This window comes from Nycticebus coucang, chromosome X, assembly GCF_027406575.1.
Source record: "Nycticebus coucang isolate mNycCou1 chromosome X, mNycCou1.pri, whole genome shotgun sequence".
Lineage (NCBI taxonomy): Eukaryota > Metazoa > Chordata > Mammalia > Primates > Lorisidae > Nycticebus > Nycticebus coucang.
The window spans coordinates 96,309,405-96,322,971 of record NC_069804.1 but is presented as its reverse complement, the minus strand read 5'-3'; the positions used below and the strand labels follow the sequence as shown (position 1 = coordinate 96,322,971).

Below are 13,567 nucleotides of genomic sequence, written 5' to 3'. Positions count from 1 at the left end.
CAGGGAAAACCCTTCAAGAAATCGGTCTGGGCGAGTATTTTATGAGGAGGACCCCCCAGGCAATTGAAGCAACTTCAAAAATACACTACTAGGACATGATCAAACTAAAAAGATTCTGCACAGCCAAGAACACAGTAAGTAAAGCAAGCAAACAGCCCTCAGAATGGGAAAAGATATTTTCAGGTTATGTCTCCGACAAAGGTTTAATAACCAGAATCCACAAAGAACGCAAATGCATTAACAATTATAGAACAAGGGATCCCATCACAGGCTGGGCAAGGAATTTGAAGAGAAACTTCTCTGAAGAAGACTGGTGCATGGCTTTCAGACATATGAAAAAATGCTCATCATCTTTAATCATCAGAGAAATGCAAATCAAAACTACTTTGAGATACCATCTAATTCCAGTGAGACTAGCCTATATTACAAAATCCCAAGACCAGAGATGTTGCCGTGGATGTGGAGAAAAGGAACACTTTCGCACTGCTGTTGGGAATACAAATTAATACATTCCTTTTGGAAAGAGATATGGAGAACACTTAGAGTTCTAAAAATAGATCTGCCATTCAATCCTGTAATTCCTCTACTGGGCATATACCGAGAAGACCAAAAATCACATCATAACAATGATATTTGTACCATAATGTTTATTGCAGCCCATTTCATAATTGCAAAGTCATGGAAGAAGCCCAAGTGCCCATCGATCCACGAATGGATTAATAAATTGTGGTATATGTACACCATGGAATATTATACATCCTTAAAGAAAGATGGATACTTTACCCTCTCATGTTTACATGGATGGAGCTGGAACATATTCTTGTTAGTAAAGTATCTCAAGATGGAAGAAAAAGTACCCAGTGTACTCAGCCCTACTATGAAACTAATTTAGGGTTTGCACATGAAAGCTATAACCCAGTTACAGCCTAAGAATAGGGGGAAGGGGGAAAGGGAGGGGAGGGAGGGGGTAGGTGGGTAGAGGCAAGGAGATTGGTGGGATTACACCAGCGGTGCATCTTACAAGGTTATATGTGAAACTTGGTAAATGGTCTGTGAAGCTAGTGAATGATGTCCCATGATCACATCAGGGTACACAACTATGACTTAATAAAAATAAAATAAAATAAAAAATACCAGAGCCAGATATTTCTCTTCTAGTATTGAAGTCCTAATAGGCCATCAGCACAGGTATGGATATAGGATGAGATATATTACAATATGATTTTTTTTGTGTGTTTGTGTGTGTATGTGTGTTTTGTTTTTCCTTTCTTTTTTCTTTTTTTTATTGCTGGTGATTTATTGAGGGTAAAAAAAACAGATTACACTGATTGTGTTTGTTAGGTAAAGTCCCACTAATAATTGTGTCTTGCCCCCAAAGGGTGTGTCTCACACCATGACCCCCACCTCCCTTCCTCCTTTACTCTCTCTGCTCTTCCCATCTCCCACTCCCATCCCTCCTTCCCTCTCCCTGCTATTACTTTACCCCTCTCCTTTCTTCTGTCTTTCTACTGACCCCTTCCCCTACTCCTCACCATGTGCTAGGTCATAAATTGTCCTTATACCAAAATTGAGTATATAAGATTCATGCTTCTCCATTTTTGTGATGCTTTATTAAGAATAATGTGTTCCACTTTCAGCTTAATACAAAGGATGTAAAGTCTCCATCATGATTATGGCTGAGTAGTATTCCATGGTATACATATAACAGAGCTTCTTAATCCATTCCTGGGTTGGTGGGCATTTAGACTGTTTCCACATTTTGGCGATTATACATTGAGTGGCAATAAACAGTCTAGTGCAAGAGTCCTTATGGTAAAAGGATTTTTTTTTTCCCTGCTGGGTAAATGTCCAGTAATGGGGTTGCAGGATTAAATGGGAGGTCTAGCTTGAGTTCTTTGAGGGTTCTGCTTATTTCCTTCACAAAAGATTGTATTAGTTTGCAGTCCCACCAGCAATGTGAAAGTGTTTCTTTCCCTCCACATCCACGTCAGTATCTACAGTTTTGAGATTTTTTGATGCTGGCCATTCTCACTGGGGTTAGATAATACCTCAGGGCGGTTTTGATTCAAATTTCCCTAATAATTAGGGATGATGAACATTTTTTCATATGTTAGTTAGCCATTCATCTGTCTTCTTTAGATAAGGTTCTATTCATCTCTCTTGCCCATGGATATATGAGATTGGTAGATTTTTCATGTGGATTAATTGCACTTCTCTATAGATCCTATTTATCAAGCTTTTGTCTGATTGAAAATATGCAAATATCCTTTCCCATTGTGTAGGTTGTCTATTTCCTTTGGCTGTTGCCTCATTAGCTCTACAAAAGCTTTTCAGTTTAATTTATTCCATTTGTTTATTTTTGCTGTTGCAATCAATTGTCATGGAAATCTTCATGAAATCTTTCCCCAGGCCAATGTCTTCAAGTGTTTTTCCTATGTTTTCTTTGAATATTTTTATTCTCTCATGCCTTCAATTTAGGTCTTTAATCGATATTGAATCAATTTTTGTGAAGGGAGGAAAGTACGTGTCCAGTTTCAGTGTTTTACATGTGGATATCCAGTTCTTCCAGCACTATTTATTGAATAGGGATCTTAGTCCAGTGTATGTTCTTGCTTGGTTTACCAATGATTAGGTGGCTGTAAGATGTGAGTTTCATTTCCTGGTTTTCTATTGTATCTCAAATGTCCATGTCTCTATTTTTGTTCCATTACCAAGCTAGTTTGATCATTGTGTCATTGTCGTACAACCTGAAGTCTGGTATGCTGATGCCCCCAGGTTTGTTTTTATTACTAAGAAATGTCTTAGCTCTCTGGGGTTTTTCCTGGTTCCATACAAAAGGAAGAATAATTTTTCCAAGTCTTGAAAGTATGATGTTGATATTTTAATATGGATGGCATTGAATCTGTTAATTGCCTGGGGATGTATAGGCATTTTAAGAATGTTAATTCTTCTCAGCCATGAGTATGGTATGTTCTTCCATTTGTTAATATCCTGTGCTATTTCATTTCTTAGGGTTTCATAATTTTCTTTATAGAGGTCTGTTATTTCTTTTGTTAGGTATATTCCTAGGTATTACATTTTCTTTGATGCTATGGTGAAGGGAATTGTGTCCTTAATTAGCCTCTCATCTTGGTTGTTATTGAAGATTACAAAGGCTACTGACTTGTGGACATTGATTTTATATCCTGAGACTTTACTGTATTTTTTGATGATGTCCAGGAGTCTTGTGATTGAGTCTTTGGAGTTCTCTAAAAATAAGATTATATCATCAACAAGGAGGAAGAGTTTGACCCCCACTGCTCCCATTTGGATGCCCTTTACTTCCATCTCTTGCATAATTGTATTGACTGGAAATTCCAGCACTATGTTGAATAGTAGTGGTGATAGAAAACAACCTTGTTTGGTTCCATTTATAAGTGGAAAAGCTTTCAGTTTTACTCCATTCAGTAATATATTAGCTGTGGGTTTGTCATAGATAGCTTTGATCAGTTTGAGAAATTTGCGGCTTATGCTTATACTCTTCAGTGTTCTAATTAGAAAGGGATGCTGGATTATATTGAATGCTTTTTCTGCATCTATTGAGAGGATCATATGCTCTTTGTTCTTGCTTCTGTTGATATGATGAATAAAGTTTATGGAATTGTGGATGTTCAACCAGCCTTGCATTCCTAAAATGAAACCTACTTGATCACAGTGCATGAATTTTTAATGATAAGCTGTAATCTATTGGCTAGAATTTTGCTCATAATTTTTGCATTTATATTCATGAGTGAAATTGGTTTGAAGTTCTCCTTTTTAGTTGGGTATTTTCCTGGTTTTGGTATCAGGGTGATGTATGCTTTGTAGAACATGTTGAGGAAGATTCTTTACTCCTCAATTTTTTTGAATTATTTCTGCAGTATGGTAAGAAGCTCTTCTTTGAAGTTTTGATAGAATTCTAGTATGAAGCCATCTGGACCAGGGCATTTTTTGATTGGGAGATTTTTTATTGTTCCTTTGATCTCATGCTTGAAATTGTTCTGTACAGGAGCTCTATTTCTTCCTGCTAAACCCAGGGAGAGGGTGTGATTCCAAATATTGATCCATTTCCTTCACATTGTCAAATTTCTGGGCATAGAGTTTCTTGTATTATTCAGAGCTAATCCCTTGTATCTCTGTGGCTTCTGTTGTTATTTCCCCATTATCATTTCCAATTGAGGGTACTAGAGATTTTACTTTTCTATATTGGTGTTTTCAAAAAACCACTCCTAGTCTTATTAATTTTCTGAATGATTCTTTTGTTTTCAATTTCATTAATCTCTGATTTAATTTTTGATATTTCTTTTCTTCTGCTGGGTTTAGGCTTAGACTTTTTTTCTTTTTCCAATTCCATAAGATGGCTGGTGAGTTTGTTGATGCGCTCTCTTTCTGTTTTTCAGAAGTAGGCATCTAAAGCAATACATTTTCCTTTCAGAACTGCCTTTGCTGTATTCCACAGGTTTTGGTAGCTTGTGACTTCATTGTTGTTATACTCAAGGAAGTTAATGATTTCCTCTTTTATCTCTTCCTGTACCCAACTGTCATTCAGCATAAGGTTGTTTAATTTCCATACTTTTGTGTGGAGCTGAACGATTTTGTTGAAGTTGAGTTCCACCTTTAGTGCATTGTGGTATGAGAATATACAAGGTAAACTTTCAATTCTTTTGATTCTGTTGAGGTTTGTTTTGTGTCTTTCAATATGATCAATTTGAGATAATGTTCCTTGGGCCGATGAGAAGGATGTATACTCTTTATCTTTGGGATGGAGTGTTTTATTTACGTCTATCCAGCACAATTTTTCTAGGATATCGTTTAAGTCCCTTATATCTTTGTTTAATTTCTGTTTAGAGGATTTGTCCAGATGTGTAGGAGGAGTGTTAAAGTCCCCTGTTATTATGGTATTATAAGATATCAAATTGCTCAGATTAACTAAGGTGTGTTTCAAGAATCTGGGGACATTTAAGTTGGGTGCATAAACATTTGGAATTGAAATGTCATCTGGTTGTATTTTTCCCTTGACCAATATTAAGTGTCCATCTTTCTTTTTTTTTTTTTTTTTTTTTTTTTACTTTAATTGGTTTAATTCCCCTTGCATCTGAAAATAAGATTGGGACCTCTCTTTTATTCTGAATTCCATTTGCCTGAAAAAATGGTTTCCTAACCCTTAACTCTGAGTTTCAATTTGTCTTTTGAAGATTGGTGTGTTTCTTGAAGACAGCAAATGAATGGCTTGTGTTTTTTGATTGAATTGGCCACTCTATGCCTCTTCAGTTGGGAATTCAAGCCATTGACATTTATTGAGATAATTGATAAATGTGGTAGTGTTCTAGTCATCTTATTTCATGAAAGTCCATTGCTTAGTTTTATCTTTTGCATCATTGTGGAAGCTATGTTCTGTCCTTTAATTTCTGGGTACTTGCTTTGCTGGTGGTCTATTATGATGGTTTGTAGAACAGGTTGAATTATTTCCTGTAGAGCTGATCTTGTTATGGTCAATTTCCTGAATGTTTGCATATCAGTAAAATATTTGATTTCTCTGTCAATTTTAAAGCTTACCTTAGTGGCATATAGAATTTAGGGCTGGAAATTATTTTGTTCAAGTAGATTAAAGGTAGATGACCCTTGTCTTCTGGCTTGAAAAGTTTCATTGGAGAAGTCTGCAGTCATCTTGATGGATTTGCCCCTGTAGCTCAATTGGCACTCACTCCTGGCAGCTTGTAACATCTTCTCTTTTTGTGTTGACTTTGGACATGTTCATCATAATGTGTCTTGGGGAAGCTCTATTTGAGTTGATGTGACACTGGGGTCTGATATCACTCTAAAATGAATGTGTCAGAATTTTTGCTTATATTTGGAAAATTTTCATTCATAATATTCTCTTGTATGGCTTGTATTCCTTTGGGGCATTCTTCTTCCCCTTCTGGGATACCTATAACTCATATATTTGAATGCTTTATGAAGTTCCATAATTCTGTCAGTGAACATTCTGCTTTCTCTCTTCTTTTCTGTCTCTTTATCTGAGTATCTCAAGAGTTTTGTCCTCTACCTCTGAGATTCTTTCTTCTGCATGGTCTAATCTGTTGTTGATACTTTCTATTGCATCTTTAAGTTCCCTAATTGACTGCTTCAATTCCTTTAGCTCTGCTATATCCTTTATATAGTCTTCATGTCATTCATCTCTTATTTAATTCTGTTTCTGGATTTTCTTTTGGTTATTTTCCACTTTCTCAGTAATTTCCTAAATTGTTTTCATCATCTGCGTTTTAAATTCCCCTTCTGTCATTTCTAACATTTCTTTATATTTGGAATCGTCTGTAGTAGCTTCTTCAAGGTCCCTTGCAGGGTGGAGGTGGGCAGTGTGTTGCTCTGGACTGGTTTTTGATGTTGCCAGGATTTTTCTGCTGATTCTTCCTCATGAGTGCTTTCTTTTATCTGTTTCATTTCCCTAATTTTCCTTTCACTTACTCTTGCTGTTTAAGTTATCATGCCTCTGGCCTAAGATTTCAATGAGTCCTTTTGATACGGGACTAAAAGGATGAGAAAAGTAAACAGCAGGAAGGGAAAAATGATTTTTTAAAAAGGGAAAAGAGAAAGGAGAGGGGGTGAATAAAAGGAAATATTGACAAAGTGAAGTAAGGCTCAAAAAGAAGGTGGAGTAATAAAGGTTTACTGTAGGGTAGTTGATCCACACCTTTAAAACCCCCAACCTCTGTGGGTGTTGGTTTGTGTGGTTCCCTTGAGGTTAGCAGCTCCTTGCCAGCCTGAGTTGAAATGGTACCCAACCTCCACCAAATAGAGAGGAAAGACAAAAATACTATAAATCAAACCAAAACAAACAGAAAACCTTACATGATAATATTGGGTAAGAAACCAAATAACAGGAGAAGAAGCACTAGCAAAAATGAAGTTCTTATTATTAAAGAAGGCAACAGTGGAAAACCATATTTAAACTAGAAAAATGAAGAAAGAAAGAAAAGGAAAATTTAGGGGGAAAATGTTGAAAATTAAAAAAAATAAAGACCAAAAACAAAGCGCTATATATATCTTGCTGAATATTGTCTGGGCAACATGTGATCTTCTGAAGTATAAGATGCTAATCACAATGCTGATACAGCTGTATGAGATGGATACTGATGGCCTCTGTTAACTTCTTTGCCATCAAACCCCACAGGGTTGAGAGCCTGAATCTCTCCTCAGCCCAATTAAAGGACACTTTAAACTGTTAGCCTTGGTTAAGCAGAAGGTTTCCCAGGAAAGCGCTTGTCACTGGGATCCTTCTTGAATTGGCTGCCCGCTTATCTGGTGCAGCAAAACTGCCCTTACTCTATGCCACTGATGGTCGAGGCTGCAAGGCGTCCTGCTACTGCCAAACACTGAAAGCTCCACTCTTTCTTGGTGTCTCTGTCCAGCCTTTGGCACTGCTCACAGTCATTAGATCACTCGTCCATGATCTCCCAGCCCAGGCCTCACTCTGCGACCCTGAGGGCAGAGCTTACAGAGCAGATCTCCCACAGTGGCTGTGCACAGCCCACAGCCAAACAATGTTGAGTCCATTCCACCCCAGGCCCAGCAGCTCATTCCTGGACCCTGGACAATGCTTAAAGTCACCTGCACTCTAACTCTTGCCCAAGTCCTCCCAAGGTATTTCCACCGAGTGCCCAAGTCAAAAAAAAAAAAAAAACGCAGGAAGGCCTTCCCATTCTGCAATCTTGCTGCTGTTTTAGTTGCTACAGCTGCAGCAGCTTCAGACTGATCACAATCACTTGTCAGTTCTCCACTGCTTTTGTCCTCCTCCTGGGGTCCAGAAGTCTCTCACTGTCTCCCTGCATCCCCAAAGGGATGTTTCTGGGCAGAGCTCCCATCCAGAGATGCCTGGAGTCTTTTCTCTCCCATCTACCCACTTCCAGTTGCAAAGAGGCTGTTACTCAGCCACCATCTTGCTCCTTCCCTTCTACAATATGATTTTTAATAATGAATATTGTGTTAAGATACAATCATAAAATAGAAATCATGGAACCTGAATATTGCAGATACATATTTGTTTAACAATGCTCTGAGCATTTTCTAATTTAAATAATCTACCTTTAGAATGCTTTCAGTTTTTCCCTGTTATAAATAAATATGTGATGAACATAATTGCATATAACTTTGTCTACATCTGAGATTATTTTTAGGGTAAATTACTCAAAATGTTTTTATTAGCTTACAGGGTATAAACATGTTTAGGTTTATTGAAACATTGATTTGATGGGAAGAGGAGGAGAAGTAATAAGTAATATACTCTAAGAGTATATTTTGAGAAGAAGAGGAGCAGTAATAAGTAATATACTCTGCTGACAAAGTTCTAGATATATATTAAATGTGAGTCCTTAATAATCTTTGATCTTATACTTTAGTTACTTTTCCTTTTATTGTGTCTTTTTCTTTTACCTTTGTGGAGGCACTGGTCTTATGACAAATGAGAATATATCACATGAAAATTTGTTTTTTCTTAATTTATCATTGAGATATTTTTCATAATATCATTTTTTATCCTTCCAGACGTGGGTTGGCAATAAGAGAAGAAAAATGAGTAGTAAGAATTCTGAACCAGGAATGGCAACAACAGGAACTGCTTCTAATAACTCTTTGACAGCTCCAGACATCACAGTCAGAAATGTGGTTAATATTTCTGGACCCTCAAGCCAACAGTCTTCTTGGACATCTGCCAATAAAGATGTCATTGTAACTGGTGTATACAGTCCTGCCAGTTCATCAAGTAGGCAAGGGACAATCAAACATACAAATACACAAATTACAGAAGCACATAAAATTCCTATTCAGAAAACAGCCAGTAAAAACGATACTGAGTTTCAGTTGCACATTCCTGTCCAAAGACAAGTAGCACATTGTAAAAATGCGTCCTTGCTTCTAGGTGAAAAAACAATTATTTTGTCAAGACAGACAAGTGTGCTAAATGCTGGAAACTCCGTATTCAATCACACTAAGAAAAACTATGGAAGCTCTTTAGTGCAAGCTTCTGAAATGACGGTATCTCAAAGGCCATCTTTGTGCCACCGACCTTGCAAAATTGAACCAGTTGGGATTCAAAGGTCATATAAGCCTGAATACACAAGTCTGGCATCACGTAATTTATGTGGACAAAAGGCAACTATCAGAGACCCTTACTGCAGAACACAAAATTTGGAAATCCGTGAAGTGTTTTCGTTGGCACTTAGTGATTGCCCCCAGAGAATTCGGGGAGGAAATGCCCCACAGAAGCCTATCTCAACAGATGGAACTTGTTTGTCCATTGCAATGGAGACTGGAGATGCTGAGGATGAATATGCCAGAGAGGAAGAGTTGGCATTGATGGGAGCACAGATACCAAGCTACACGAGATTTTATGAATATGGCAATTCCTTTCAAGCTGAGAACCAAAGTACAACTTTGCCTGGGCCTGGAAGAAATATGCCAAATTCACAAATGGTGAATGTTAGAGAATTATCAGACAATGTACTTCATCAGAACAGAGACTACCATCTGACACCACGGACCTCATTACATACAGCATCAAATACAATATACAATAATACGAATCTATCACGGAATAATTTTTCTCCACATTTTGCATCATCAAATCAACTGGGACTATCACAAAACCAAAATAATTACCAGGTAATGTATAAATTTATTTCATAAAAGTTTTTCTTTTAAAACTGTGTTTGTACCCAGTTAGACTTGGGATCTGGATCACTTAACTCATATTTTGAAGTAACTCTTTTAAAAACTTTTAAAAGTTTTTCTTTTAAAACTTGGGATCTGGATCACTTAACTCATATTTGAGATTTCTGCTTCAATAGTGGTTTGGGGGTCAACTCAAATCTCATGCTTTCTTTGCCATGTTGATTTTTCCCTCACAGAATATTGTCTTTTTTTATAACATGACAACTTTCCTCTGACATTTAAAATGATTTTGTTCAAGAAACGGTAGCTGTATGGGAAACATGGCATTTCTCATTGTTAAAATAGTATTAAATTGGGTAGGCTCATCCTCTTGAACATAGATTATTCTTGTAATATTTTTTGCTTACATGTTAGGGATATATAATTAGATGAGTGGTACTTTTCCTGAGTACACAGCCAGGCAAGTCAATCATTTCTCTTGAGGTCTGAGAAGTCAAAACCTGTGGTATTAATCCAAATGTTTTTTCTAAAAGTAAATGCTTTATTAAAACATTAATTGAATTTTTTAATTTTATAGAGAAAAGACATTCAGAGTAATAATTAAAGACACTTTAGTACGTTTCATGAAATAATTGTAATTTCTTTACTGTTTCACATATGTACTTGTTCAAATGTGCTTCAAACACTTTAACAGTGAGGTGTAAATCTAACACAGAACATCTCTTAAGGCTATTGATCATATCTTTAAAAAAATTTTTTTAGAGAATTTTAATAGAAATTTAAATTATCAACCAATTTAAGGACCCATACCCTGTCAACCTCTGCCATCTTACTGGTCCCCACTTAAAAATGAAAAACAATAAAATGGTACAGGACCAATCCCCCTGGCACATGGCCCTAACACAAGAGAGATTCCATCATCATCATTAGAAATCATTCCTTATTGAGAATTAATTCATTTTCATTTTTGTGTTTGCTCTTTACTAAAGTATGCTTAAAGTAACAATGAATCATAACATTAACCCATTTTTACTCAACGTTAACCTTTTTGAATTTTTTTTGCATGACATTTTGACAAGCTCTCAGGATGCCAGTATCTGCAGCAGTGACTAACTCTATCAACCATGTGATAAAATGTACCCCCAGGAGGCAGACATGTGAAAAATCAGATCTCAGGGATGACCTTGAACAGAATATAAATAACTACAACATCACTAGCATTACAATAATGGAATGTGAGACATAAATAGGTTGAGATCATCCCCAATTCCTCAACTTTCATTAACCTACTCTTTTGTACTTTTTTACCCTTTCAGTGTTGTTCTTAACTAACAATGATATTTAGCATTTGTTGAGGGCCTACCACGTACCTGGCACTATCAGTCACTTCATATGCCCCATCCCATTTAAAATCCCCCTGATGATTTGGACAAATAAACATTTTATCCATATTTGAATTGCTTGTCTACAACCAACAGAGACTAACAGTATTTCACCTCAGGAATTTATTATTCATCTATTTTTTTCTCTTTTACCATACAGCAAAACTATTTCAACTCTTTTCACATACTAGGAGGCCTGAGACTACAGAGCATAATTTTTAATTTTTCACAAACTCACCACTCCCTTAGGATAATTTAATGCATGACTTCACCTTCTTATACTCTCTATTTTCTGACAGAACTTTTGACAAAATTAATTTTTTTATATAAAGGAAACTTTTAATGCAATAAAATTTAAGTAATTGTTTTATGTCTAGTAATCTTACAAGAAAAACAATCTGACCTAACAACTTAGAACATGAGCTTAGAGTCTGGACAGACCTTGATTCAAATCCAGGATCTACCACTTTCTACTTGTGTGACTTTAGTCAAGTTATTTCCCTTCTCTGTGCAATATCTTCTCCATTTGTATGATGTGGTTAATAACACCTACTTCACAGAAATGTTGTGATATGAGTTGACACAATCTATATAAGTTCTTTGTATCTTCCCTGGACATGAACTTTCTAATACATATGAACTGGAAAATTAATGAAACTCTGCAAATCCAGGACTCATTTACATTGAATGTCAAGTAAAATATTAGAGTCCTCAATTTTCACCAGGTAATTGAAGAAAAAAATAGCATATTACCAGCTGAGAAAAGACAGGGGATCAGCTATCATCTTCACCATAACCATTATAAAAGTCCATGCATTCTTATTTATATAATACCAGACTTCCTTTAGCCAACTTGACTTGAAACAGTATGGAGAGAGCTTGCAGAAAACCCTTGGGACATTTCTTTGTCCCATCTTGTTTTTAGTTTGTCAAGATTTGAGAAAACCAAGGCAGCCTGGGAAAGTGGAATCTATGGAGGTCAGCCTCCAAAGTTTTGATGAAATGTTCCTCACCCACACTATTGGAGCAAGACCTAGAATAGAACCTATGGTCATCTTTACAGCTTTCTAACTATGAAGCTGAGAGCAGCCAAGGATGTCTCTTGGATTTATGACCCTCAAACTGTATGATAGGGATGTCTGCCTCTTTTCTCTGTTACACCAGATGTCTTCAAACTGAGATCCTATTATTGGAGGACAGTCTAGTTCCAATCTACTTAGGAGAATGAGTAATATTTGAGGAAATACTAGAAGATGCTAAGAAGTTGAAAACAGCTCTGGTTTAAAGCCTCTTGAAAATACCACATTAATGTTTGTGGTGGTATTAAGGTAATTGGCAGAATGTGACTATGTCAGGATATCATAGCTCAATTCCATTCCCAAATTCTCTAGGCTAACCTCATCCATGGAGCCATATTACAGCCCTATTGGTCCACCTCCACACTTGCTGTTCAGACAACTTATTTATTATAAGAGCGATGCTGTGATTAGTTTATTAATGCTCATCAATTATTTTGGAAGACCGTTGTTATAAATATAGAATTCATAGTCTCAATTATTATTATGGCTTGATAATTAACTGCATTTCCATGTCTTATAGACTTAATAAAGTCTTAAAAAGGAATAAAAGTAGAGCACTAGAACTTCCTTTCTAAAGCACTTTGTAAGTACAATATATTCTTATTAGTAAAAGTGGTTTGGTAATATCTCCCAACTTCTTTCAGTACTTGTGGACTTCTGCTTTTAAAAACTCATGAAATTTAATTTTTAAAGTTTCTATAACTTTAAACATCATAACACCCTCACCTAAACCACCACAAATGTTATTTTTACTTGGGGAAAATGAGGGCCAAAATGACCTGACAAAAATAACTGTCAGGAAAATATTCAAGTTTTTTAAAAGTAACAATAATCTGTGTTGAGTGGGTAGAGTCAGCAAAGATCATTTTAAAACATTTATATTAAGATATAAGTTACATAATATATAATTTACACATTATTAAAAGTGTACAATTCAGTGATTTTTAATATATTCACGCTTGTGATTAATATCACAATCCAATTTTAGAACATTTCATCATCTCAATAATAAGGCACATAGCCATTAGTATGCCATATCCTCTAGCCCAGTACTAGAAAGCCACTCACTAATCTATTTTCAATCTCTATGGATTTACCTTTTGTGTATATAAAATGCAATCATACAATGTGTGACTTTTAGGGTCTAATTCTGTCATCCATGTTGTAGTGTGTTATTAATACTCGATATTAATAATAGTATGTCTTCTGATCCATGAATGTGGTATATCTTTTCATTAGACCTTTAATTTCTTTCAACAATGTTATCTACTTTAAGTAGACAAGTCTTGCCCTTCTTTTGTTAATTTTTTCCTAACTATATTACTCTTTTGTTGCTAATTTAAATGGAATTGCTTTCTTAATATATTTTTGCTTATTTTTAATAGAACAATATCACTTAATTATAATGATGAATGCTCTGAC

The 13,567-nt window shown here is 35.9% G+C and overlaps 1 protein-coding gene across 1 annotated transcript in view; it reads left to right on the top strand.

Moving 5' to 3' along the window:
- HDX (highly divergent homeobox) overlaps positions 1-13,567 on the top strand; it is a 317,694-nt gene that overhangs the window by 87,344 nt on the left and 216,783 nt on the right. The window contains exon 3 of the mRNA XM_053581081.1: positions 8,560-9,675. Coding sequence (XP_053437056.1) covers positions 8,560-9,675 — 1,116 coding nt within the window. The remainder of the gene's footprint in view (positions 1-8,559; positions 9,676-13,567) is intronic.